This window comes from Labeo rohita, chromosome 17 (genome assembly GCF_022985175.1).
Source record: "Labeo rohita strain BAU-BD-2019 chromosome 17, IGBB_LRoh.1.0, whole genome shotgun sequence".
Lineage (NCBI taxonomy): Eukaryota > Metazoa > Chordata > Actinopteri > Cypriniformes > Cyprinidae > Labeo > Labeo rohita.
This window is the reverse complement of record NC_066885.1, coordinates 22001935-22029801: the sequence shown is the minus strand read 5'-3', so window position 1 is coordinate 22029801 and position 27867 is coordinate 22001935. Positions and strand designations below refer to the sequence as shown.

The 27867-nt window shown below is 35.9% G+C and overlaps 3 protein-coding genes across 4 annotated transcripts; 1 reads left to right on the top strand and 2 right to left on the bottom strand.

Annotated features, from left to right (window-relative positions):
• Window positions 1–3187: 3187 nt before the first annotated feature.
• Window positions 3188–8618, bottom strand: LOC127179917 (synaptosomal-associated protein 23-like). Its single transcript, XM_051133743.1, has 8 exons — window positions 8511–8618; window positions 8020–8115; window positions 6705–6746; window positions 5853–5901; window positions 5028–5145; window positions 3989–4132; window positions 3619–3763; window positions 3188–3475 (listed from the first exon to the last, which is right to left on the bottom strand). The coding sequence occupies exons 2-8, from the start codon at window positions 8074–8076 to the stop codon at window positions 3416–3418; spliced, it is 615 nt and encodes a 204-aa protein (XP_050989700.1). The 5' UTR covers window positions 8077–8115; window positions 8511–8618; the 3' UTR covers window positions 3188–3415.
• Window positions 8619–13771: 5153 nt separating this feature from the next.
• Window positions 13772–22133, bottom strand: snap23.1 (synaptosome associated protein 23.1). Of its 2 annotated transcripts, none has more exons than XM_051133741.1 (8): window positions 21978–22133; window positions 19134–19248; window positions 18309–18350; window positions 18152–18200; window positions 17913–18030; window positions 17571–17744; window positions 14717–14861; window positions 13772–14594 (listed from the first exon to the last, which is right to left on the bottom strand). In XM_051133741.1, the coding sequence occupies exons 2-8, from the start codon at window positions 19188–19190 to the stop codon at window positions 14535–14537; spliced, it is 645 nt and encodes a 214-aa protein (XP_050989698.1). In that variant the 5' UTR covers window positions 19191–19248; window positions 21978–22133; the 3' UTR covers window positions 13772–14534. The 2 variants fall into 2 exon arrangements, with proteins under 2 accessions (XP_050989698.1, XP_050989696.1); XM_051133739.1 differs by lacking the exon at window positions 21978–22133 and adding an exon at window positions 21785–21957.
• A 474-nt stretch (window positions 22134–22607) lies between these two features.
• On the top strand, window positions 22608–27810 carry ccdc28a (coiled-coil domain containing 28A). The gene is made up of 6 exons (XM_051133748.1): window positions 22608–22759; window positions 23530–23698; window positions 26101–26264; window positions 26342–26496; window positions 26588–26610; window positions 27147–27810. The coding sequence occupies exons 2-6, from the start codon at window positions 23547–23549 to the stop codon at window positions 27199–27201; spliced, it is 549 nt and encodes a 182-aa protein (XP_050989705.1). The 5' UTR covers window positions 22608–22759; window positions 23530–23546; the 3' UTR covers window positions 27202–27810.
• The last annotated feature ends 57 nt before the right edge of the window (window positions 27811–27867 follow it).

The window sequence follows — 27867 nt, the reverse complement described above, 5'->3', positions numbered from 1 at the left end:
CATAAACAGTGTCCGCAGATGTGTTTACCCCAGAAACAGAGCTGTGAAGAGTGAACTTCCCTCCTTCCCTCCTCCCCCCTAGAGTCTGAAAGTGTCTGAAGTTAAACAACTCCAGATGCTCAGGAACACTAAAAGAAGTTCCATAAGGTTTGCAGGCCAACATATGGTTAGTTTTACCGTTGGGAGCGAATGGCATCCCATCCACCCCACCCTCCTCGATTCCCCTAATCGTTGGATCCATAATATTTGCAAAAAGCATCCTCAAGGCACATTGATGGAGAGCAGCCTTCAGAAGGGGGAGAATATTTGTGATGCTGCCAAGCGTAATGCACTTTTAAGGCCTTCTGTTTACATTAGCAGGCAGTTGACTCTACTTTCAAGAGCTTTTGAAACCGTGAAGAGTGTGAAGACTTGTGTGTTAATGCTGTTAAGATAATACTAAGAGAAAATAAATTCAGATCTGCAAATTGTGTACTAAAATATGTATTTTTAGTAGAAGTCTGATGTTTTGCATGACAAATAATTTTGTTTTTTTGCTCTGGGCATGTTTGTACTGTAAGTATTGCAAACCTGTGAGCCTGACAGCAGATGCTTCCTGTCAGCGAGGTGTGACTTCCACAAGTGAGTGAACTCAAAGAAGAAAAGTTACAAATGTTGTCTTTACCAAAACGCCCTAAAAGTCAGGTTTGTAGATGAAATCTGTCACTTTTATGAAATATCTTTATATCGTTGTTGTAATTGAGTGATTGTCTCTTGATAACTGGTTTGTAGAGTAGATTTGTTGCTTTAAAACACTTAATCGTGCAAACAAGGAAAAGGTGGATTCTTGGGATGGGAGGAAGCTGAAATGGCGGCACAGTTCTGAGTTCAGCTCAAGTGATGACTACTGTGGAATCTTGGAGGGGGTTGGGGTGGTGGGTCTGACTCACTCCTCTCATCCAGGAGGCTCGGTCACTCTTTCCACTCAGCTCTCACAGCTGCTGCCAGTTCAGCAGAAACATTGCATGGAACTTCCCAAATTACTGTAGCTCTGCATTCAGACAGGAAGAACACAGCTGTGTTTTCACACAGATACTGGAATTACTAAAACCAGTAATCTAGAAACATTAGTTTGCCCAGTACACTATGAATACATGCCTGCATTAGAAATATAGTATTGTTTTTACAACGGTTAGTTTGTTCACTTGAGTGAACAGACTGTCTGTTTTTGCATTGGTGGTTTTTTACAAGAGGTACTATAAGTCTCAGGTGTTCCCAGAATGTTTCTGTCAAGTTTCAGCTCAAAATACCCTACAGATCATTTATTATATGATTTTCATGGATGTCTTTTTAAATCCAAATGAGTTGCTGCTCCCCGCCCCCTTTTTCAGAATAGTTCTATACCTTTACTCATACCTTAGATGCTCTGCTACAGAACATCTGTTTGGTTTTGATTATCACGTCTATCGCGCTGAAATCATGGGTTTTAAACCATAACGTTTAAACTTTTGATATGGGGTTTTCTGAGCGCACACATCTGAAGCGAACACACAGAAAGCGGCTGTCACACGGCATGTGAGTACTAAACTAAGTTCTCTTTCATGTCTTATTGCGCTTAAACTGTCAGATACACAGAAGTTTATGTTAAAAACACACAGGAGTTACAAAAACAGTCAGTTATGTCTGTGAAATTGAACAGCTGGGAAAGAAACCGCATGTTTATATTAGATCTGTGTGGCAGCAGCGTAAAATACAGTAAATAAATCAATAAATCCACTGCTCTCTTGTCTCTGAGGCTGGGACTCTAAATAGTGTTCTTTGCTCATTTGAGCAGCCAACGACAGAACAGTTAGCATGCTTTGCTTGAACTTTTACCATGGCGTTAGAACTGGTACACCGTTGTCACTTGCAAAAAATGGCGGTGCCATAAGTGGAAACATGCAGGTTTGAGAGGTTGGTAATATTATAAAAAGATCCCCTTGCTACCTCACTGGGGGAGGAAAATCTGAGTGGCTCATTTTTTTTTTCACATGCTTGCAGGAAAAGGCTTACCAAACTACTGGGTTTTCTTTTACACGTTTTCTGGGTTGGTAGATGCACTGGGGACCCGATTATAGCACTCAAACATGAAAAAGTCAGATTTTTATGATATGTCACCTTTAAAAACGCTGCTTCATTCAGTATAAGTACTACTGAAGATTTTCATATTGGCCCTGTCCCAAATGGTACACTTGCAGTCTCTGAGACTCACTAGTCTGCTGCATGTTGGTCAATCCTGATTTGGCTTTATAAACTGTTTTTGACAGCAAAAACAGATTGTAAATGGCAAGATTGCATTTATGATGTAAGTTCCACAACATTAACATCTTTATTGGACTGTTGTATAAAATATCACAGTAGTCATGTTGGTTTGAATATCACTACAGTCTAGAATTACTTCCAAAAAATCTACCCGTCATAGGTATCTGTGAAAAAAAAAAAAATAATAGTCTAAAATATTGGGCTGTTTGATATAGAACTAAGACTAAGAGTAAACTCTGCTGCTCTTACCCACAGAAAATTATGTGGTAGGCCAAAAAAAGACCACTACAGAACATAACTAAACTAGAAAACTTTCATGTGACGAGAAAAACACAGGTGATAATAACAGGTATATAATAGTATGTAATATCAAGTATGAACTTTAGATTTAAGAATACTGTTATATAATAATAAACAGTGGTTATTACATAAATTAGAAGAAAGTACACAAACAAGCCTGCAAGCAAAGCTAGCATTTGAGTTTATAGGACCATTGGCTAGACTGTAAAATGGGCTCTACTACTGTAAAAACAAAAATAAATAAATAAAAAATGAAACATTCATTCAGCGAATCAACTCACAGTGGCAAAGAAACAGCTTTACTGCAGTGTCTCTCTTTGAGAACACAAATGATGAGAGCTAGAAAGACAAGGATAGAATTGTTTTGTTTTGCTTTCAGTACTGCATTTTTGTTTTGTACTGCATGATCAGTTTTGAGAAAATTCTCTTACATAAGCAGAGAACATGCTACATTCTTCTTCAGGCCTCCATCTTAGGAAGCACTTTTTGTGGTTGGATTTCAAAACTGTCCAACAGCAACCTCTGCTGGTCATTTGAATACAAAGGCCAAAGCCCAAAAAATTAAAAGCAGGCCTACAACATGAAGAAATTGTGATTTATTGGAGTATTAAAAATAAAAGAGATTCATTCATTGATATTTTTTGAAGTATTAGCTTATTTATAATTTACACGCTGATCTGTCCTGTCATATGGACACTTTTCATTTTGTCCAAAGAACATGAGACATATACTTCGATCAAGCTTTGTTCACACTAAGATCTGTAGAAAAAGCGTAGTGTGAATTATTATTATTTCATACTGGCTTTAACTTTTGGCAGTCCTTACTGTATTTTTCTTATTGATGTTTTCTGGCTTGTTTTTCCGTAGCAGCAACTTCAGTTGTGACTGCTGAAACCTAGCAAAAAAAAAAAAAGAAGAAAAAGTTGTCACTAAGGTGTGTATTGCCAGCTACTGTAGATCTAAATCTCTAGAGTCACAAATACACTGTACCTCAATGAGGTAAAATTCCATCTTGTCATTTAATAAGAGTAACTATACCTTATCAGCGATGTCGCCAATTTTTTGGTTTTGTTTTTCAATCTTGTCATGGAAGTCCAGTGCCATGCTCTTTAAAGTCGTAAGGTGGTTGCTCACCTCATCCAGATTCTCTTCCATCTCATCTTCTCGATCATCATTTATTATTCTAACAGAAACAAAACAAGCATGACTTGAATTTCCAACTAAGACCTTTAAGGCCACATCTATTAGGTAAGCATATGGGTATCCATATAAATTAACAGTTTATGCCATATTGCAATGCATAACACAAATCTCCAGCTTTATCATAACTTTATGATATGAAGAGACAGTCACACTGGATGAATATGAGAGCTGAATTCTGTCCCTCCCAGTGCTAATTTTCTTTTACCTCTTAAAGTAAGGGCCAGTGGGGGCCACTGACCCAGCAGAAACAGTCTGCCCATTGCGAACGGCAGTCAGTTGGCTGGATACCACATTCTGCTTGCTGTCCTTTGGTTCCCTGACCTGTTTTTTTCTCTTGGTAGACTTCAGTCTAGAGAAAGAGAATCCATTCAGATATATGCAGAATATAGTGTATTCACCAACAAAACATAAGTGATGAAGCTGTTCTACCAGCACGGTATTTTCAGTGAAGCTGATAGACCAAGAAATTCTTAATGGTTAAGTTAGTTAAGAACCTGATGAGGATATCAGTTGACCAGCATTTGACACTGGGAACTAGTCTCCAAAACACAACATTTGCCATTTGTTATTTTAAAAATCCACATTGTTTTAGACATATTTTGGACTATGGGGGCACCATTTCGGTACCATTACGGGCACCGTTTACATCCTGCCAGGATGTTATCTAGCATTTCTTGTCTCTGCCATTTGTAAGATCTTTCAGCTGCTGTGGTCTACTAAAAGCTTTAAAGGCATCAGGGCTGAATTGGAGAGAACAAAGAGGGTCTTTAGGAAGTTTTATTCGTCCATAGGCATCTTCCCATTCTTTCCTCCTCTTCTTACCATTAGAAAAGCAATAGAATTACATCATTTTTTTTGCTGCCCTTCAACTGAAAATTACAACCAAAAACAGCACAATGTGCCATCATATCAGCATTTTATTTTCTGGGTTGCTTGAGTTGTGCTGTGGTAAAAATAGCAACAGGTAGTGCCAGTAGGTCACAGAGTGCAACCATTTGACATAGAAATAATGGCGCCCCCCATTGTCCAAAATATGTAACTGTAGAAAAATGTGGATTTTTAAAATAAGGTAAATGGTTCATGGGTTTTCTACTACATATTTCAGTAAGAGACATCATTTACGTTATATTAAACCATACAAGTCTTAATACTTGTGGTTTCTTTAATTGTGTTGTAATCACACAGGAAATGCTACTTCAAATATATAACTCATTGTCATTCATTAGACATACGTTCTAACCAACCTGTTAAATGGGAACAAACACAGGCCGCAGCATTTCGACAGTTCATTCAGATTTTTTCGGGCCTGTTTCATGTCCTGCTTGATCAGCTCCACTTCCTGATCCACTTTTCTTAGTTTTTCTAAACCAGAGAAAAAGAGAATAGATGTGTAGCATCACATCACATTAGCAAAATTTCACAGGCAAAAAAAAGTGTATAGTATAGTATACATCTCTCACACAGATCAAGCAGCTTTCTGTTGGTCAATGCAGCAAATTTGCATGCCCAACCTAAACTTGTTACATTTATGTTAATACATTTTTCGCTTTCACATTAAAGGAGAAGTCCACTTCCAGAACAACATTTCACAAATAATTTACTCAATAATTTACTCACCCCCTTGTCATCCAAGATGTTCATGTCTTTCTGTCTTCAGTCGTGAAGAAATTATGGTTTTTGAGGAAAACATTTCAGGATTTTTCTTCATATAATGGACTTCATTGGTGCCCTGATTTTGAACTTTTCTTTACGACTAATTTCGTTACGACTGAAGACAGAAAGACATGAACATCTTGGATGACAAGGGGGTATGTAAATTATTTGTAAATTGTTGTTCTGGAAGTGGAGTTCTCCTTTAAACTCTAAATTCAGAAATTACTATATTTCAAACATTAAATTTCACTAAGATATGGCAATTCTGACTCTAGTTTAAGCAAGTTATCATGGTTATTTACTCGTACCATAAACAACATCCATAAAGAGCTACAATAATGATTTAGTGTCTAAACAGGCCTCCAAATTGTGGGATATTGAGGTAGTTATCAGGAATCAGGTGTAAAAGGACTCACCTCCCTGCTCATCTAGCATAATCAAAGTTTTGGCCCCAACGTCCAAACTCTGCAAAAATACAAAAGCTTCAAATAAACTCAAAGCAATGAGCAAATGACAGTAGCATTTCAAGTTTTCCTAGTGGAAAACATAAATAAAAATACTAACATACATTTATTTTGTGCTACAAGAAGTATACAAGAAGTACATTTACATCTTTATGTGGCTAATAAAAATAACCTGCAATTGTACAAATGGTATACTAAAAACTGGTTTACTTAAAGTCTGCTAAAATTGAAACAACTAGTTTTGTACTTAATGCATTTTAAATGTGTGTAAGTAAAGCTGAGGTCAAACTAAAGATACAGTGAAGTACATTTGATTGTGCTAAAGTGGAATTGTTGCAAATATACTTGAGATATACTTGAAATATCTTGCATTTAAATATTATACAGAGATCATTCAGTCCTTATTAATAATGATAATAAAACACATCTTATGTATATTATTAAGAAATGTGCATTGTGCATTGAAGAAACACTACAAATAAAGTTTAATTATAATATTATGCAGGTAAGTTATAAGTGATATGCTCATGAAAGTGATATGCTTTTATTACTCATGTACTGTTGTATGTTTATATTATGTTTAACTAATACGTAGCACCGTGGTCCTGTAAGACACGACATCTTGTTCCACTATATGTCCACACATGTAGCAGAATGACAATAAAGCTCAACTTGACTTGACCTGATAAATATGTTAATGGATTTAAAGTGAACACAGTATGATTTTTTTTCCTATAAGGAAAAAAAGTAAACATCATGTTTTTAAGGAGTACTCATGTGTTAACTGGTTAAAATAAGACTTACCTCCTGTGTCATTTGTGCCATTCGTCTAGTGCTTTCAAGCGACTGAAAAACAAAGCCAAAGAAAGTTAATCAAACGTTAATGTCAGATATTTGTGGAAGCTTTTTGTACACCATGTGATAAAGAAAATAAATAATTTAACTATGACTTTTCCCCTTGCAATTCTGAGTTTATCTCTCCAAATTCTGTCATCAGAAGAATGCTGCAGTTCTAAAAGAAGAAAGTCTGTAATTCCTGAGAAAAAGAACTGTAAAGTAAAAGTTGCAATTACCTTTTTTACTTTTTATTCTGTGATGAAAAAAAAAACAGAATTGCAAACTCAGAATTTAGAGAAAAAAGTCTAAATTGTGAGATAAAAATTCCTCTTTTCTTATATATACACTACCAGTCAAAAGTTTTTGAACAGTATAATTTTTGGAGTTTTTTAAAGAAGTCTCTTCTGCTCACCAAGCCTGCATTTATTTGATTCAAAAACAGCAAAATCAGTAATAATGTGAAATATTTTTACTATTTAATATAACTGGTTTCTTTTTAAATATATATTTTAAAATGAAATGTGTTCCTGTGATCAAAGCTAAATTAAATTAATGATAGAAAATAATACTTTTATTTAGCAAGGGTCTAAATTTTCTATTCATCAAAGAAACCTGAAAAAAGAAAATTCTACTTGGCTGTTTTCAACAAAATAATAAATGTTTGAGAAGCAAATCACAATATTAGAATGATTTCTGAAGGATCATGCGACTGGAGTAATGATACTAAAAATTCAGCTTCGAAACTCAGGAATAAATTACATTTTAAAATATATTCAAATATAAAACAGTTATATTTTAATAGTAAAAAATAGTACAAATATTACATTTTACTGTTTTTGCTGTGCTTAGGATCAAATAAATGCAGGCTTGGTGAGCAGAATAGACTTCTTCAACAACATTAAAAGTCTTACTGTTCAAAAACCTTTGACTGGTTGTGAATATTATATCTCATTACACAAATAAGCTTCCGTTCTGCTTGCACACATATAGGAAAAAAGTATGTGTTAAATATTTCAGATGGAATGAAGATTAAAACCACAACCATGAACTGTGGTTGTACAAAACTATTTCCACACTTCTCACTAAACCACAATTGACTTACAAAATAACAAGATGGGCCAAAAAGAAAAGTTTTTATCTTCAGTTTACAGAAATGAAAGAACATTGCTTTCATATAAGCTGGGAATTGTACAGGAACTTGAAAACAGCAACTAATAAAAACAAGAAGCAATCATATCATCACCTTCTTATAGATCCTTATGGAATCAGATAACAAACTTACCTCATCTGTTATATGGTTGGCTTTGATTGTCATCTCCTCCACTGACATGTCTGCCATTCTGCTGGATTTGGATTCTGCTGGGATTTTACATACACTCTGGAAAAAGTAAGAAACGTCAAATTTAATATGATACATTTTCATATAAACAGATTCCCACAGAAATGCATGGAAATATCACTACCCTAAATTTCATGTGAACACAAGACAATTATAAGGAAAATAAAACAATTTTTCTTTAAAAATATCCAAAACAATTTATTAAAAAACTACATTATTCTTAGCCTCCGAATCAGAATGGTATGGTTCAATCAAAACATGATTCCTACCTCGGAAACAATCAGTTTAACTTAATTCGCACTACTAAGCTATTAAGCGCAAAAGAATTTCAACACAAGAAAAAGTAAAAGTGAGCACTGTCTACAAAGTAGAATATTTGGCTACTTTTATAACTCTTTTAGCTACTGTAAGTGTATGTGTATCTGTGAACTTACTCTCAAGATGCTCCAGAGTTCTGAGTGTTTTGGTCTTTCAGTTGTACATGTTAAAGTTTCCCTTTTTGCATCACAAAAATCCCTCAGAGAGAGTTGTGGGTACACAAAAAGGAGAAACAGTATATTTACTCTTCTTTCTCATAACTTCCGATTAGTGACGTAGTCAGGAAGGGGCTGTTGAAGGTATTTGCCCAACCCATAACCACATGCCACTTCAACACACACCTCTGATATTTTCTCCAGTTGTAAGTTCCAAGTTGTATGTTCTTCAAAATCATGTGTATGAACTTATATAATAGGTTGATGAACCAGTGGTTGAAGCCATAGTTACATATCTAAATGATTAGATAATGACAGGTATTGCACCTGCCTCTGGTACTTTTTGTGGTCAACCATTCTAAACCGGAAGTGAGGTGGCAAAGGGGGGGTGGGAAATGTTTTTGACCTACATGGGAAAATACCCTGAGCTGTCCTTTTAACTTTGTGAATTTATTTCTGTGTTCTAATACAGTTGAAGTCAAAAGTTTACATACACCTTGTTAATTATTGTAAAATAAGAGGCGTCATACAAAATGCATGTTATTTTTAATTTAGTTCTGATCTGAATTAGATATTTTACATAAAAGATGTTTACATATAGTCCACAAGAGAAAATAATAGTTGAATTTAATAAAAATGACCCCGTTCAAAAGTTGTTGTTACCTAAATGATCCACAGCTGTGTTTTTTTTTTTTTTTTTAGTGATAGTTGTTCATGAGTCCCTTGTTTGTCCTGAACAGTTAAACTGCCTGCTGTTCTACAGAAAAATTCTTCAGATCCCACAAAGTCTTTGGTTTTTCAGCATTTTTGTGTGTATTTGAAACCTTTCCAACAATGACTGTGTTGTTTTGAGATCCATCTTTTCACACTGAGGACCTGAGGGCCTGAGGACTCAAATGCAACTATTACAGAATTATTAAAGAAATTATGTTTTTTGAGGAAAAAATTTCAGCATTTTTCCTCCATATAATGGACTGATATGGTGCCCCGATTTTGAACTTCCAAAATGCAGTTTAAATGCGGCTTCAAACGATCCCAAATGCGGTTGTAAACGATCCCAGCCGAGAAAGAAGGGTCTTATCTAGTGTAACGATCGGTTATTTTCATAAAAATAATACAATTTATATACTTTTTAATGTCAAATGCTCGTTTTATCTTACTCTGCCTGGACTGTTTTTGTTTTGTTCATGACAGGTAGGGTATGTCGAAAAACTCCCATCTCGTGTTCTCCCTCAACTTTAAAATCATCTTATATCGCTGTTTTTCCTTTTTTGTTAAAGGGGTCATTGGATCCCCATTTTCCACAAGTTGGTATGATTCTTTAGGGTCTTAATGAAAAGTCAATAATATACTTTGGTTAAAAATTCTTAATGGATGTGTAAAACAACACCCTTTTTACCTTGCTCTGCAAAAATCATCTCATTCTGGTCGAGGCTGCTTTAAATGCAAATGAGCTCTGCTCGCCCCGCCCCTCTCTTCTCTCTGTGGAGTGACCAGCCTGTTTACTTTAGCCGCATTTAGCCATGTTTAGCCGCTAAACTTGCTAACTAGCACATTATTAGGAAAGGCGATCGCAAAGATTCATAAAAAAAACCCTTATACTCACTTCTGCTGTAAGTGAAGCTGGATCATGAATGATTCATGCGAACATAGACGGATATATGTAGATCAGGAGGCGCATTCCATTCACAAACAAACGTAATCTACTGCATCTTCAGCGGCTCAGATGTCGGGAGTAAATGACGACCACTACGTTCATTATTACATCCAGCAACACAACACCTCAATCGCTCAATCGGAGATATTCTTGTCTAACTTACATCCCTGCTCCGGCATTGAAACAAAATAGGTTGAACTGTTACAGCTGATCTGAGGTAAAACGCTCATGTCAATCAACTATCATGGGAGCGGCCTCTGTGGGTGTGACGCCACAACGACAGGCATCTGAGAATGGCTCGATTTGAAAAAGGGGATATTATTTTTACAGATTAATTAAAAACCACTGCATGGATTTTTATCATTATAGGGTATTTGTACATACACTGCCAACACATATATTAATGTTCAAACAGCATGTAAAAGTGAACTTAGCATCCGATGACCCCTTTAAGGGTGTTTGATCTTCTTTGCATGTTTACTTTGCAAAGACTGGGTCGGTACTTCTGCAGTGATGTAGGATGATTTTGAAATGATTTTTGAAGTTGAGGGAGAAAATACGATTGAACATGAATTAATGAATGAATGAATGATCACATTTATATAGCGCTTTCATTGTGTATTGCTATACGCCCAAAGCGCTTTACGATCATATGAGGGGATCTCTCCTCAGCCACCACCAGTGTGCAGCATCCACTTGGATGATGTGACAGCAGCCACAGGACAACGACGCCAGTCTGCTCACCATACACCAGAGGAGAGCGAGTGATAGAACCAATTCAGTGAATGGGGATTATTAGGAGGCCATGATTGATAAATGCCAGAGGAGGGAATTTGGCCAGGACACCGGGGATACACCCCTACTCTTTACAAGAAGTGCTATGGGATTTTTAATGACCACAGAGAGTCAGGACCTTGGTTTAACATCTCATCCAAATGACGGTGCTTTTTACAGTATAGTGTCCCCATCACTACACTGGGGCATTAGGACCCACAAAGACCACAGGGTGAGCACCCCCTGCTGGCCTCATTAACACCTCTTCCAACAGCAACCTAGTTTTCCCAGGTGGTCTCCCATCCAGGTACTGACCAGGCTCAGCCCTGCTTAGCTTTAGTGGGCAGCCAGTCTTGGGCTGCAGGGTGAAATGGCTGTGGCTAACATACCCTAACTGTCTTGAGCCAGAATACAGAGTTTAACGAGAGCGAGGCAAGACAAGCTTTTGAGAATAAAAAGTATTTAAATTGTACTTTTACAAAGAAAAAAAAAAAGATTGTTTTGCTAGATAAGACCCTTCTTCCTCAGCTGGGATCATTTACAACCGCATCTGGGATCGTTTGAAGCCGCATTTAAACTGCATTTTGGAAGTTCAAAATCAGGGCACCATATCAGTCCATTATATGAAGAAAACATCTTGGATGACAAAGGGGTGAGTACATTATCTGTAAATCTTTGTTTTGGAAGTGGACTTCTTCTTTAATTCATGTTAAGCATCAGTGAGCATTTGAACCTTCTGTAATAGTTGCATATGAGTCCCTCAGTTGTCCTCAGTGTGAAAAGATGGATCTCAAAATCATACAGTCATTGTTGGAAAGGGTTCAAATACACAAAAATTGTAAAAAAAAAAATTGTGGGAACTGAAGGATTTCATTCAGGTAACAACACAATATTAAGAATCAAGTGTATGTAAACTTTTGAACAGGGTCATTTTTATAAATTGTAAAATTATTAACATTTTGCTGATTCTACAAGGTGTATGTGAACTTTTGACTTCAACTGTACATATCAAGTTTTTCTATACATGTTGTGAGTAACATCAAATACTCTAGCTGTATTTGCAAGCCTTTATACCAACAAAAAATACTGGTACGTCATATTGTTGCTGTTGAATCTAAAGTTTGTAAATGATAAAATACACCAACGCCAAACCTGAAGGTTCCATCAAGTTTGGACCATCACAATAGGAAAACCAAACCAAAGGGATGAGATAAAAATAATACCTCTGTCTGTCTCTCTCTTATCCATCTATATACTGAATTTGGTTTTTACATTACATCCCACGTTGTATTACATTTGTCAGACTCACAAGGAACAAGTCTGGCTGATAATCTGTGGACGGTTCCTCCAGGCTTCACAGCATATGTGGACCCTCTTCAGCAGTCTCCTAAACAGCAGACGCATAAAGTCTCAAAGGGAGTTGAAACAAAGGAGCTGTCCTAGTTCTTGAGGCCTCAAATGATTCAAATAACTAGGCTACTATGTAATCCTCCTGAGGAAGACCAGAAAAGAGTCAGTCCAAGTAAAAACAGATGAAAGCTGGAATTAACAAAAAAAACAGCCCTTAGCACTCAACCAAGGTAGGCTAAGTTGAAAATAATGTTGTTATAAACATATTTCTGTCATGACAACTCTGAAGATTTTAATACTGATATATAATAACTTATAGCAGATCTATACAGGTGGAGCTGGGGAGGTGGAGGGTTTAGAGTAACTCTGAAAGCGCGCTGTGAGCTGCTCTAGTGAATGCTAACCATCTATTTAAATGTAAAGCAGCAAGCTTATTGGCTGTGTATGCAACATGAACCAATCAGCTTGTGCCAGGTAGCTTAATGCTGTGACACCAGCGCCATCTAGTGTTTCTTGACAGAACTTGGCATTTGTTTTACATGGGATAGTTGTTCTTCCCGCAACATAATGACAAATAGTATTTGCAGGCATTAGAGACATTAGCAGGCATTTAAGCACCAAATTATTGTTCTTTTAATGTTGCCATTCCAAACACTTCTGTTATGACGCATCTTTTTTTCATAATTAACAGGCGATCTGAGCAATCATAACGTTCTGTCCAGGAGATCAGACAGGAGAGTATATTAACTTTGGTGCGATTAAACTTGAAACATTGTGTGTATCGACATCTTTCCACGGTTGAAATAAAACACAGTCTGATGTTCATTCATGTTTTTTCATGCATTAAGTAAAGAAGACTTATGTGTTATTGATCTAAATCAATACACTAATCTGTCATGACACATTAAAGAGCCACAAAACGGTATTTATTGTTTGAATTTCTTAAATGACTACACTTTTAAACTCTACACATACACAAAAACACAGTCTCACTGGCATACATGGGAAAGCTGGGAACGTGAATTGAAGGGCTTGATGATCATTTAAGTACATTTTGCAAAAATATTTTAGGTTATGGTTAACAAATCGCAGCAAGCAACAGACATAATTTTAGAACACAACTAAAACAGCAAAAATTCTGATTAAGTCTGATAACTATACTGTGTCACAAAACATATTGTGAACAGCCTTACTGGCATGATGTCACATTGTGTATATTTTGAACTTATATTACTATATGGAAGAGACTAAAAGCTAAAAATAATATACAATAAGTTTATCTCGCTATGCTTGCTTTGGAAAACACACTGGTGTATATACAGGCATCAAACAAGTCAAATCAAGTCATAAAAGAACAAAATGTGTTAGCGCCCTCTACTGGTAAAGTCACTTCTACACACACAAAAAAAGAAATGAAATGAAGAAATTAAATGTCAAGAAATGATTATACTGGCTTTATTAGCAGTAAAATAGATACATTGAAATGTCCTATTACTATATAGCATGGTAAATTATGCCATTAAAAAGGACCCTACCATACATTTCCCCCCAAACAATGAACAGGACTAACTGTATTCACAAGGCCCATTAATGTCTTAGGATAATTAAATATAAGTATAATCAGTCACAGATACAGCTAAACAGAAAAACAAAACAAAAAGACATTAAAACCAAACATATCATTAGCCCAAACATACATCAACGGCTATAAGGGCATACCAGAACATTTCAAAGTTCTGTCATAAGTCTTTGGCCCCTCATTCCGATTAGTGAAACAATTAGCCATGTTGACTGAAGTGCAGGGAGGGGGACGGACAAAACCCATCACCATCCCGAGAGATTTGACTTCATCCATTACAGACTGAGGGGACAGCAGTGAGCAAAGCCGCAGAAAAAACTGCACTCGATGCGTCCAGCATATTTGTCTCACATACTAAGGGTGAAGACTCGATTGTACAGGAGGCTCTGGAATAGATCTGTGTGTGCACATGTTAACTATTTACAATAGAACGGCAAAAAGGCACAGATGGCATTGAAAGAACTTAACTCACTTGCTGCAATTCATTGCTGGGAAGTGTGTGTATGTTGTGTGTGTGTGTGTGTGTGTGTGTGTGTGTGTGTGAGAGAGAGAGAGAGAGAGAGAGAGAGAGAGAGAGAGAGATCAAACAATCAGGCTCCTGAGTGATGCTGGCAGTGTTCATTCTCTACAGAAGTTTGTTGGCTCGCTGGTTGGCTTCATCAATGCGAGCTTTATTCATATCAGCCTGGGGAAAATATTATATTTTTAATTTGTTTCAAAACAATACAATGTTAATTTAAAAAAAAAATTCATATGCTCAGAGGTCTACTTCATTAGACCTTTGGTTGTTTGAAGGTGTAGCTTTACCTTATCAGTGATGCGGTCAATGGTCTTGTTCTGTTTGTCAATCTCATTGCCCATATCCAAGGCCAAATTCTTCAGATTTCCAATGATGCTGCCCACGTGGTCCAGATTTTCCTCCATCTCATCTTCTCGTGCATCATTCGTTACTCTTTTGAGAAAGCAGAAATGTCAATAAAGCATATAGTGCATCTTTATTATACACAGAATACACCTGAGGATGTGATACTATAAAAAGCACTTTTTGCATAAAGGGATAGTGCAAAGCAGAGTATGTGAGTGGAGCGGAGTGGTGTGTTTTTGGACGAAGCGAGGAGCGGATTTTTTAAAAGCCGGAGCATCGTGATTTTCACTCGCTCCAAGAGCGCTGCACTACCACTCCATCAAGAGTACAATTCATGCCAACGGCCCATAATATACCTGCATATTTAACAAGAACTCACATGCCAAACATAGTCAGCTAGCTTGATACAGATGAATCACTGAGATCCATTCAGAAAGAATGTGAAGATTACAATGATAGTAATATACATGAGTGGGAGGTTTAGGAGGATAGTTTAAGGAATTTGTTTGCTCCTTCTAGATACTGAATATTTTCGGATGAAAGCATGATTTAAACAGGTACAACACTTATTTACACAAGCAGTTGCTATCTCAATAATGGATTCAATCGAATGTAATCTTACAGCGCTGCTTCATCTGTACCTGATTTCAAATGAGCAGAAATCTGTAGGAAATGCAGTGATCCAAAGATAAAATAACTAACAAAAATGAACTATTATTTTCATCCTTTACAAATAAAAATTGCTCTGAAAAATGCAGATGATACTTTTTAATGCTGACAACCACGTAACAAGCTTGATAGGAATGTGGTAGGAAAATAGTTTGCACACTAGTGGTATAACGACGTATGCGGTTCTGTAAGGAGCTGAACAGAGTCACAGAGGTCATTCATGATTAAATTCTCTCTCTGAATTGCATTAATAACCGCATTATTCTTGTAGGCATCTTGTAGGCATCACTGCATTAGTCTTGTAGGCATCACCACCTCGGATCATTATTGTATTCCCGATAATATTATTATTATTTTTTTTTACAAAATGTAACTAATCTAATTACTGTTTTTTCTGACGTAAATGTAACTGATTACAGTTACAGTTTTTTTGTATTCTGATTACGTGTATTCTGTTACTTCCCAACCCTGTGTACGACAATTGCAGAAGCTAGAGTTTGCAGTTCATAGAGTCTTAAATATGGATATTTTCTTACACATACATATTGATTCACTTCAGAAGGCCTTTTTTAACCCACCGGAGTTGTGTGGAGCTGATAGAAGGATGCAGTTTTTTGGGCTTCAAAATCTCAACACCCACTCACTGTCATTATAAAGGTTAGAAGAGCCAGGACATTTAAAGGAGAAGTCCACTTCCAGAACAACAATTTACAAATAATTTACTCATCCCCTAGTCATCCAAGATGTCTTTCTGTCTTCAGTCGTAAAGAAATTATGGTTTTTGAGGAAAACATTTCAGGATTTTTCTCCATATAATGGACTTCATTGGTCCCCCGATTTTCGATTTTGAACTTCCAAAATGCAGTTTAAATACAGCTTCAAAAGGCTCTAAACGATCCCAGCCAAGAAAGAAGGGTCTTATCTAGTGAAACGACCGGCCCTTTTTTTTTTTTTTTTTTTTAAATACAAATTTCTGTACTTTTTAAGCACAAAAGCTCGTATAGCACTAGCTCTGGGATGCGCGTTCACGCCGCTACGAATCACATCCAGGTTCATCGTCTGTGTACTCTGGCTCAAAAAGGAGTATTGTGAGATCTTATTTTCTCCTACAACTTCAGAATCGCCTGACATCGTTGTAACTTTTGTTTGTAAACAGCGCTTGACTTACTTGCACTTCCTTAGTCTTTGCATGATCGCTTTGTAAACACTGGGTATGTACTTCCGCCTACGTTCCGCGTGACCTTTCGCCGTGATTCAAAAGACCATTCTTCCTCGGCTGGGATTGTTTAGAGACCTTTGAAGCTGCATTTAAATTACATTTTGGAAGTTCAAAATCAGGGCACCAATGAAGTCCATTATATGGAGAAAAATGTTTTCCTCAAAAACCATAATTTCTTCACGACTTAAGACAGAAAGACATGAACATCTTGGATGACAAGGGGGTGAGTAAATTATTTGTAAATTGTTGTTCTGGAAGTGGACTTCTCCTTTAATAATATAACTCTGATTGTATTTGTCTGAAAAAACAAAGTCATATACACCTAGGATGGCTTGGGGGTGAGTAAATCATGTGGTAATTTACAGTTTTGGGTGAACTATTCCTTTAAGGTGACTCATCTAAATGAATATTCAAAAGCATGAATGGAATGACCACATATATGTGGAGTCAAATTTCATATGCGTCAGCCACCAAAAATACTTAATGTAGCCGGGTGAAGACAATGCATCCTAATAATAGCTAAATGCCACCAAACAGAGAACAAATCTGTAGCTAATTCTAGATCGAGAACTGCCGGCAGGAAGACGCCATCTGATTAAGCAAAATGACCAGTGTTCATGTTTTGGCATCTGATATTGATATGACAACCACAATAGACTGACATGCAGCAAAGAGAAAGCATACTGAAATGATGTCTCAATAGTCTAGGTCCACAAACGTTTGTAACGCAACACCATGGAAATTACAAGAAAGTGTGGCTTTACTGTCAGATTTCATAATCGGGCCAAATGTAATAACTATTTCAAGGACATAAAGCGTCACATACGGTTCTCATTTACTTGCTTTAAACAACTGATTCAAATCAAAACATTCAATTTTTTATTATTTAGTGCTATTTTTTCCCAAACCTCTTGATGTAGGGTCCAGATCCACCTGCTGACCCACTCGAAACAGCCTGTCCGTTACGAACAGCACTGGGTTGGCTGGATACAACACCACCCTCTTTTCCCTCCATACTGGAGCTGTCACCACCTGTGCCCCAAGTCTTCTTATATCTCCCATCATGCTCAATAGAAGTCACTCTGAAAGAAAGTAGGGTTTTTAATACTCTCATTCACCCCAGAAACATCTTATGACAATTCATTAATTTAGAGAGTCCCCACAAAAATAAAACTGAATTTAATGTTATATGATTCAACAAAACACAATATTTTAAATCCAAGAGCTAGAATTGGATTATAATAGCGAACCTGTCACATGGGCACACACACAGGCCACAGCATTTGGACAGATCAGTCAAGTTCTTCTCGGCCTGCCTCATGTCCTGATTGATCTGGTCCATTCCTTGTTCGACTCGCCTCAGTTGCTCTTAACAAGACAGAATGAAGTGGGTTTCAACAATAAAATGAGCAAGGATCTCCTAAAACAAGTTTTTACTGATAATAGCAATGGTTTTATGTAACAAAGAAGGAATGGTGCAGTCACTCACCTCCCTGTTCATCCAGCATGGTCATTGTTTTGACCCCTGTCTCCCGGCTCTGAAAATATACATATGCTTGTATAACTCAAATGCAGGTGGTTGTAAACATTCATAACTCTGTACATTATATAACAGTAAAGCTTCCAGGTTTCAATGGAAATTTTACCTCCTCTGCCATTTGTAGCATCCGCCTAGTGCTTTCAAGTGACTGAAATAAACAAAAGGCACATATTCAAATCACGGGAATGTGACACAGGGCCTATTCTGTTGAACATTAATTTGAGTTCTGCATGCAAACATCAAATAAAACTGCACACTAAACATGTCAGTGTGTCTTTGGCTTATAAAGCCACAAAGGGTAGATATTTAAGAGATAAAAGATACAGATAAATACAGAAATGGTTAGAAATGTGAAAAGCCTAGACAGTGCTATGAAACCATGCAAAGAACACAAGATGTGCACAATGAGGAGTCATACTGACATAACTGATACTTTTGACTTAGGAAGTTCTATTCTAATGGTGTATAAACACTAATTGTGCAATCACAGTAAGAACATGTAATGTCACAATAAAAAAAGTGGATGGGGGTTTCATGGATCTCTAGTTTACCCCCAGTCACCCATGCTGTGGTGCATGAGCACAGTGTCTCCTTCATGCTATTAGTCTTTATTACAGCACACAGGCTCATGTGAGTCCCTTCAGAGGCAGCAAGAAGGAAAAAAAGAGACAAAGTTATGAGTAAAGCAAGAAAGGATTGTGTTATCATTATCTGATATCAAGAAGACATGAAGAAAATTATTTTACAACTGTTAGTATAAGAAAAGTATTATAAGCTTGAGAAACAGAGCAATAAAATTGTGAGTAAAAGAGAAAAAGACTTTGTAGTGACTTTGCTGTCACAAACAATGAGTTGGCACATACACAGGAACTTGCCAAATAATCTCTAATAAAACAAAAGTAACATCTTTCTGTTATATCACTAAGCATACCTCATCTGTAACTTGGTTGGCTCTCAGTGTGATGTCCTCCACTGTCATATCTGCCATCTTGCTGGTGTCCAAGTTTGCCGCCCCTCCTGTGGCTTTAAGCTCTACGCTCTGGGGTCTGGAGGTCAGAGGTTAAAGTTCAGAAACCATTCATACCTACACAAACAAAGGTGCCCACAGAAAAAGCTTTCCCTTGGAGATTTACCACTTGGAATATGAAGGTAATACTGCCATCATTACTCAGCCTCATGTTGCTCAAAATATCTTCTTTAATGTGAAACTCCATTAAGTACTACAGAATTAGTTGATACAACTCATTCATGACTTTTCCAACTTTTGAAGTCATACAGAGCAAAATGCAAGTTTTAACTGCAACCTTTGTGACATAAAGCTGAGTAAATGATGAAATTTTAGCTGAAAAAGTTAAAATATATAAGGAAAATAAAGAAATTCAGCATGAAAAGTGATCATCTGTTGTACACTACCAGTCAAATGTTTTTGAACAGTACGATTTTTGTTTTTATGTTTTATGTTAAGTCTCTTCTTCTCACCAAGCCTTCATTTATTTAATTCAAAATAAAGCAAAAGCAGTAATATTGTGAAATACTTTTACTATTTAAAATAACTGCTTTCTATCTGAATATATTTTAAAATGTAATTAATTCCTGCAATCAAAGCTAAATTTTCAGCATCATTACTTGAGTTTTCAGGGTCACATTATTCTTTAGAAATCATTCTAATATGCTGATTTGCTGTTCAAGAAACAATTTTTATTATTATCAATATTTAAAACAGTACATTTTTTTCAGAATTCTTTGATGAACAGAAAGATCCAAAGATCTGCATTTATCAGAAATAAAAAGCTTTTGTAACATCATTCACTATACCATTCAAAAGCTTCGAGTCAGATGAAAAAATTATAGAAATTAATTACTTTTATTAGGAAGGATGCTTTAAACTGATCAAAAGTGATGATAAAGACACTTACAATGTTACAAAAGATTTCTATTTCAGATAAATGCTGTTCTTCTGAACTTTATATTCATCAAAGAAACCTGAAAAAAAAATCTACTCAGCTGTTTTCAACATAATAATGATAATAAATGTTGTTTGAGAAGCAAATCAGCATATTAGAATGATTTCTGAAGGATCATTTGACACTAAAGACTGGAGTAATGATGCTAAAAATTCAGCTTTGAAATCACAAGAATAAATTACATTTTAAAAAAACATTTTAAATAGTAAAAATTTATTTATTTATTTTTTTTGCTGCACTTTAAATCAAATAAATGCAGGCTTGGTGAGCAGAAGAGACTTTTTAAAAAACAGCATTAAAAATCTTACCCCTCAAAAACTTGACTGAAAGTGTAATTATGTCAATAAAAACATGTTAAAAAAATGACACCTCAGAGAACACCAAGAGGACATAAACAGTACAGACAACGCATTTTCTCAGCTCTGATAATACGCCCTAAAACCGAATGTGTATGTCCGTGCTGTTTAAAACACTGTTAACAAAGGTGTGAGATGGGTGTGAGAGAAATAAAAGAAGTGTGACGTTTCTATATAGATAGATATTTTGTGACAACATTAGACGCATGCCATTTTTGGGGTGTATTTGATTGCAAAGAAGCCTGAAGAGCAGAAATACTCATAAAACATTAATGAATAAACAAATACTGACGACACCACAAGTCAATTATCGACTAGCACATAACAGTCAAAAGTTAACAGTATAAATCTCACATGCACTGTAGTAAAACTGCAGTAAAAAGACTTTTTGCCCGTTTACACACAGGAAACAGATCTCTTTTCTCTTTTCCTTCATTTTTGCAGCCTTTTCCTGTTTCAGATTCCGACAAGGTAGACACAAATCAACAAACTTAAAAGAATATTTCAGCCAAAAAATGCATTACTGCTTTTTTGTGCAACACAAACAGACAAAAGATGCAATGAAAGATAAGAATCACTGAGGTAAATTCTGCCTTACAGCTGCTTTTGTGAAAGTCATTCAGGTTTGGCACAACAACATTTAATTTTGGGGTAAACGATCCCTCAAACCACTCACTCCTGGTGTTAACTTACTTATCCAAGGTTCTTTTTACCAACAAAAGTGTTTTAAGAGGATTAACATGACCCTGAACGACATGTTGCTGACTCCATTTAACACTCCATCCATGAGAAACGCCTTTTCAAGAATTATGCCTTTCCAGCTTGTCAGCAAAAACCGGTTTCTCAAGGTAAAATCATTACGTCATGTCTCTCTCACTATTTTCACTGTATTCTGCATCAGACACACTATAAACAGCACTATCTGGACCTGCATTATGTTCATATGGGATTAAACTACAGCATGCTTTCTCTATACATGAAGATCTGACAAATTCTCCACAGCAACATTCAGGAAACCATACATATTTGTTTCTTAAACAAGACAATCCGATCTTGTCAGAGAGTATAAACCCATAGAATCATGTTTAATGTTGTTGCTGATTCCAAGGTGTACGTTTTACACCCAACGCCAGAAGAAGACAGCACAATTTTACCAGGTAAATAAGAAAAGTTAGTACTTTGAAAAAGTGGGAAAGTCCTCGTGGTTTTCCCAAGTCTCCAAGATCCCAACACCACTATCGACGGTCAGGTTTTTTACTTACTGTTTACTCATGGTGTTTCACGGTGTTCTTAAATCACTAACTTACTGGTAAAATCTGTTTGTTTATTTAAGATAGAAGTTGGTGAGTTGGTCTCGTATTTAGTTCCGCTTTGGGGAAGTAAAAACGCATTAACATCCTCTTGTTTTGAAATACTGGACGCAACGTGGAGCACAACGATTCACTCGCTACTTACTGAAGTTGAATCCAAGACAGAAGAACGATAAGACTACAATCGATCGGTCCGAATCTTTAGAAACTGTTTATTGTTCGCGCTGATCCAAAGTGTTTCCGAAATTCCTTCAGACAGATTCTGACAGTGGTGCGCATGTGCGGTCATATGACAGGTGACGTGATGCGCATGCGCCAGAAGAGAAGTGAGTATAAATAGAAAAGATAATTATTAATAACACCAGAAATAGATACTGAATGGGGTGTAGAGTTTATTAGAAGTAGTCAGTATATTAACAGATCAAAAAAAAATAAAATAAAAATGTTTTGGTCTGTCTGCTACGATTATTACTACTTAGTTCCTGTGTGAAGAATAAAATAGGAAGAGACTTGTCTATTTCTGGTGCGTCATTACAGTAATGATTTCGAAAAATACATAACATTAAATTGGTCTACTGTAGGAATTTAGTGGGTTTTATCTTTTATCTTTACGCGGCTTTTTATTCCTGGTTTGTTGTACAGTATTTTAAAAAACTACGTAGTCAGGCCTTCGTTTAAAATTAATTAAACAAAAATGTTCGTTGTTAAATAATTTACTTCGTACGTAACTATTATGACAGCTGCTTTAACCTATTTGAGTTACAGACAGTGTGTGTTGATATCACCACAATGACGTGTAATACCCGGAAGTGCCTTTTGTAAACTTGCTGGTCAGCTGTACCAACTTTAGAGCAGCCTAATCTCATCGAGAATGTCTTTCAAAGCGGATAATATTTCAGTCTGAAAAGTGGAGCCTTTCTTTGTGGGGTAAAATTACACGTATATGCTGTCAAATACAATTGTGCATGCGTTAGTACGTTGCTCTTGTGATTATTAGACATGTTCACGACTCACGCCGCACCTTTACTCGTTCGCATATTATTTACATGTTGCGTGTTACTGTAAAACGAGATTAGAAGCGATTGTTGATGCACTGTTTCATATCACCGGGCAGTGTTAATATTAAATCTGATTGCGGATGGTTGCTCATCATGAACGAAACGCTTAACATGCTACTGTAATCGGGGATTAGTGGTTCTTACCCGGGGTCAGGGGCCCGCTAGGGGGCCTCGGCAAACTTCCGTGGAGGCTACAAAATGAAGTTAAATTATTTAAAATGTATATTTCTATAATTTAAAAATTATATTACGATGTCTAACTTCATTATGATGCTATATACTGCTAAAAATTGATTTTTTTTTTTTAATAATTTATCCTCTCAGTAACCCCTCAATGTTGTTTTTATAGCAAAACATACTGTTCTTGAAACTTCTCGAGTCATGCAAATAATAGTGTTTCATTATGGTAATCTGTCATCACCTCTAGTTTCTAGTAATGAAAAGTTTGGTAATATGTTGCCCTACATGAAGGGCTTTTAAATGTTGTTTTGGAAATTAGACAGTCTTGGAGTCAGAAAGGTTGGGAACCACTGGATTATGTAACATTACCAAAACTGTAGCTTGCACAACGTCATTATACAATATATGTTTTTAATCTAAACTGAAGTTACTCTGCTTAATAAGTATTTTATTCTGTAGGTAATTTGGATGATACAATGGAGGAAAAGAGTAAGAAACGTAAAAGCCCCAAACCGTCTTCCAACCAGGCTCCTCCCCCAATCACTGCACGAAAAACAACATCCAGTGGGAGATCGTTCGGCGTTGGTGGTGTGGCCACGCACTCCAGTCAGAGGACGAAGTATCGCAGGTGAGTGTCATCTGTTTAGGAGCGTTTCCTTCAAGGAGGCAAAGGAGGCAGTGTCTCCTCAAAAAATTGGATGAGAAAAAAATTCATAATATAAAAGTAAAACAACACAAATATTACTAAATATGTCATAAAAAGCAATCGACACCGGCAGGGAAAGTTACAGCGGGAGTCTGTGTCTCTTTCACCTCCCTCGAGTCCATTGTGTTTCAACAGACACCCTAAAGCGTGCAGTGAGTTTGGTGGGGGGTAACTGAGAATGAATGGGGGAAGGTCACGTGAGGGGTGCGATATGATTTGATATGACTGGTTATGATCGGCTATGACTGGTTCATGCGATTCCACATGTTTATATACTATATTACAACTGATCTGTGGAGGGTTTTTTTTTGTGAGCAATTAGCTTGTTAAAATTAAAGGTACATCTCCACGTCTGAGACCAGTGTTTAACGAGATGACTGATGATCCAAAAATAAGTTTATTATTAATTCATATTTTTATTTTTAATTCATATATATTAAATATTTATCTATTTATATAAAATATCAATAAAATTGTTTACATTTTACTGCTTTGAGTTATTATTTTGGAATAAATGTAAAATGCTTAAGAACACTAAACTGATGAAAACTGTACTTGGTTTTATTAATTACTTTATTATGTAAAAATACAAAATAGATTTTTATGCTGGTAGAGTAAGTAATGCTTATCTAACCAAGAAAATATGATACATGCATGTACATTCAATAATAATAAAAAAAGTGAGGACTTTGCCTTCTCATTTCAGAACACCACTGCATGCCACTGCATTTGTCATATTTAGATCTGTATATTTTGTAATCGAGTAAGCGGTTGGTTATTCCTGATTAATCATGTAATTGCATAATTATAATTAATTTTTTGGAGGTAATAAAAATAGACCTACGCTAACAATAGTCTTTAAAATTACAATACATATGATAGCAATGAGGCAGTAATAATTGATTTAAATAAAGTTTTTAAAAGCAAGCAATTTACAGAACAAAACTGTGAAAATACATAATGTATTATAAACAATAGAATTTACGTTCAAAAGTTTGGGGTCAGTACATTTTTATTGTTTCTTTTTTTTTTTAAGAAATTAATACTTTTATTCACCAAGGATGTATTAAGTTAATAATTAAAAGTTTATTAAAAGTTAATAATAAATAATTTACATTGTTATAAAATATTTATATTTTGAATAAACACTGTACTTTTTAAACTTGTTATTCATGAAAGAATCCTGAAAAAAAAAATTACAGGTTCCAAAAAATATTTGGCAGCACAACTGTTGATATTATCCAACATTGATCATTCTAATAATAAATCTGCATATTAGAATGATTTCTGAAGGATCATGTGACACTTAAGACTGGAGTAACAGCTGATAAAAATTCAGCTTTTCATCACAGGAATAAATTCTATTTTAAAGTATGTTAAAATAAAAAACATTATTTTATATTGTAAAAACATTTTGCAATATTACTGTTTTTTTCTACATTTTTAATCAAATAAATGCAGCCTTGATGAGCATAAGAGACTTCTTTAAAGACTATTACAAGTCTTACTGACCCCAAACTTTTGAACGGTAGTGTATGTACATTACGTATTATATTAAACTGCACGATCAAATCCTTGTTTATTTTTATTGACTAAACAACTTTTAATTCAAATGTCCACTTAATTTTTAATATATCATCATTTCTTTATCACAGAAATGCTGCAACCATTGTAATTTCTTGAATAGGTGGACATCAAAACGTGTAAACTCAGAGTGAGGGTTTGAGCTTTTATTTTGAAATCGCAAAGAAACAGTTAGCATATGGAAATATTCTGCTGTAACATTATTCTCCTGTGTTTGCAAAGGTTTATACATTATTTACCGTACAAGTCTGATGAAATGGCGCGCGTTGCGTTAACAGATGAAGGTTATAATATGCAGAGATGGAGTTTGAGATGCTCCACACATGTAAATGATAACAGTTCGTAAAAAATGGCGTTTACTGTGAACGGAGCCGCTTTGACACGCACATAACCTACACGAATGTAAATAATTAAAGCACATATATTAAACTTGCGTCGCACGTATTTATTTATTTGAATCGTATCATTTGTGAATTCACAGTAGGATTATACTTTATGATGATTTTTAACGATCTAATAATGCGTTTCATGGATTCTCGTCCGTCGAATGCGCCACTTCCGGTATTTTGCCGTTACGACAAACGGTTACGATTTTTAAAAATCGAGTAACCTTACTCGGATTGAATCGATGAGTCCTGTCGTGACATCCCGGCATAGATTATTAAAGTTGTGTAAGTTACAGTTTCATTTTTCATTGTTTGTATTTTGGTTCGTTAATTTATTTTGTTTTTGGGTTGTAGGGGGATGCGAGACAAACCAAGGCCTCAGAGTCAGTCGGGTAAGAGTAACCAGTCTGCCCCCATCCAGCACTCTTTTCTCACAGACGTGTCTGATGTTCAGGAGATGGAGAAGGGGTTGCTCAGCCTTCTGAATGACTTTCACTCTGGAAAATTACAAGCCTTTGGTAAGCTCTCAGTACAGTGCAGCTACAGTACAGTGTGTTTACAGTTTTAATTGAATTCACAATCTTCTCCGAATCAGGTAACGAGTGCTCCATTGATCAGATGGAGCATGTGAGGGAAATGCAGGAAACACTGGCTCGTCTGCATTTCGACTTATATGGAGAAGTGGATGAGCTGCCAGAAGACCAGAGGAAGTCTGCCTATGACACAAACATGGATAAACTGTTATTAAATGTAAGCAAAGCAATATTAAATATCGACATATCTATGAGTTCTTTCATGCATTTGTCCAGACAATCTAATGAAGTTCACTTTGTTCCTTCAGCTGGAAGAGTTAAGCTCCTCAATGTATCCTTTCATGGTTTCACCAATAATGTTCATGAATTTGATGATGTTATAGTGGTTAGTTAAAGAAATAATTCACCCAAGAATGAAAACGTGCCACCAATGGATCCTCTGTAGTGAATGGGTGCCGTCAGAATGAGAGGCCAAATAATTTACCAGTAATCCACAACTCCAGTTCATTAGTTAACGTCACTGAGTGTTTGTAAAGAAGTTAAAACGTCTTGATGAGTTTGTTTCTTACAAACACACAGCTTTTTGCATCATGAAATGTTAATTATTATAATGTTGTTGTTTTTTTTTAATGCAAAGCATACATTTTTAATGCAAAACGTATGTACTTGTTAAATAATGTGACTCATTACAAAGAATGCATTTTCGGGTGCAATATTATATAAGTTGTCCAACACATGTTCCTACTTATTGCATGATTTGACAGCAGCATGCTACAGCCTTGGAGTCAAACTGTTCTTTTACAGGTTGTCTAACCCAAGTCTTGGATGCCTTGACAGAGTCTGAAATCCTTAACTGTACTTCCTTAGACAAAAGCTTAACCTTGCTGACAGTCAAGATGTCCCGAGAACTTCCAGCATATGAACTACAAAGGCTCTACCATGGAGAATACTGTGTGCATATTAAGCACAGAAAAGCTGTGGAGAAACACCAGTATTGCAGTCATATCGATGACACTGTGGATCTTAAGTAGAGTTGGTCAGCTTGGCTTGTTTGCACTCTATAGTTTTATAGATATGATATCAAAGAACAAATCCAAACAGTCATGATGAAATGCTCACTTGTCCTTCTCATCGCATCATTTCATGTTACCACAAGGAAAATATGTTGTGACTTCTAATCTCATGTCTTAAATGCTGCCTTGGAGTTGTACAATAGCAGCACCTTTGCATTATCACTCATTCACTTTAACAAGGAACTGATGAGCTCAGTTTGTATTTATTTATGTCCTGTCTTAAGGCAGTTAATAGAAAGATAATGGCAGGTTATTTTTTAACAAGATGTCAGATTCATGAGACTACTAAGACTGCTGAATTAAAGTAAAATAAGGTTGTATATTTTTGGTTATAGTCATATTTACATATTTTATTTTGATTTAAAATGTTGGAAATGTAAAGTGCAACCTACTGGCTAATTGTTGATTGAACTTTTTATTCATGCTTCTATCAATAAAGTTCAAGTTGTATTACCCCACATCTGATTTCTCAATTACGTAGATTAACTGCTGATTCCGAATACAATCCCAGAAGC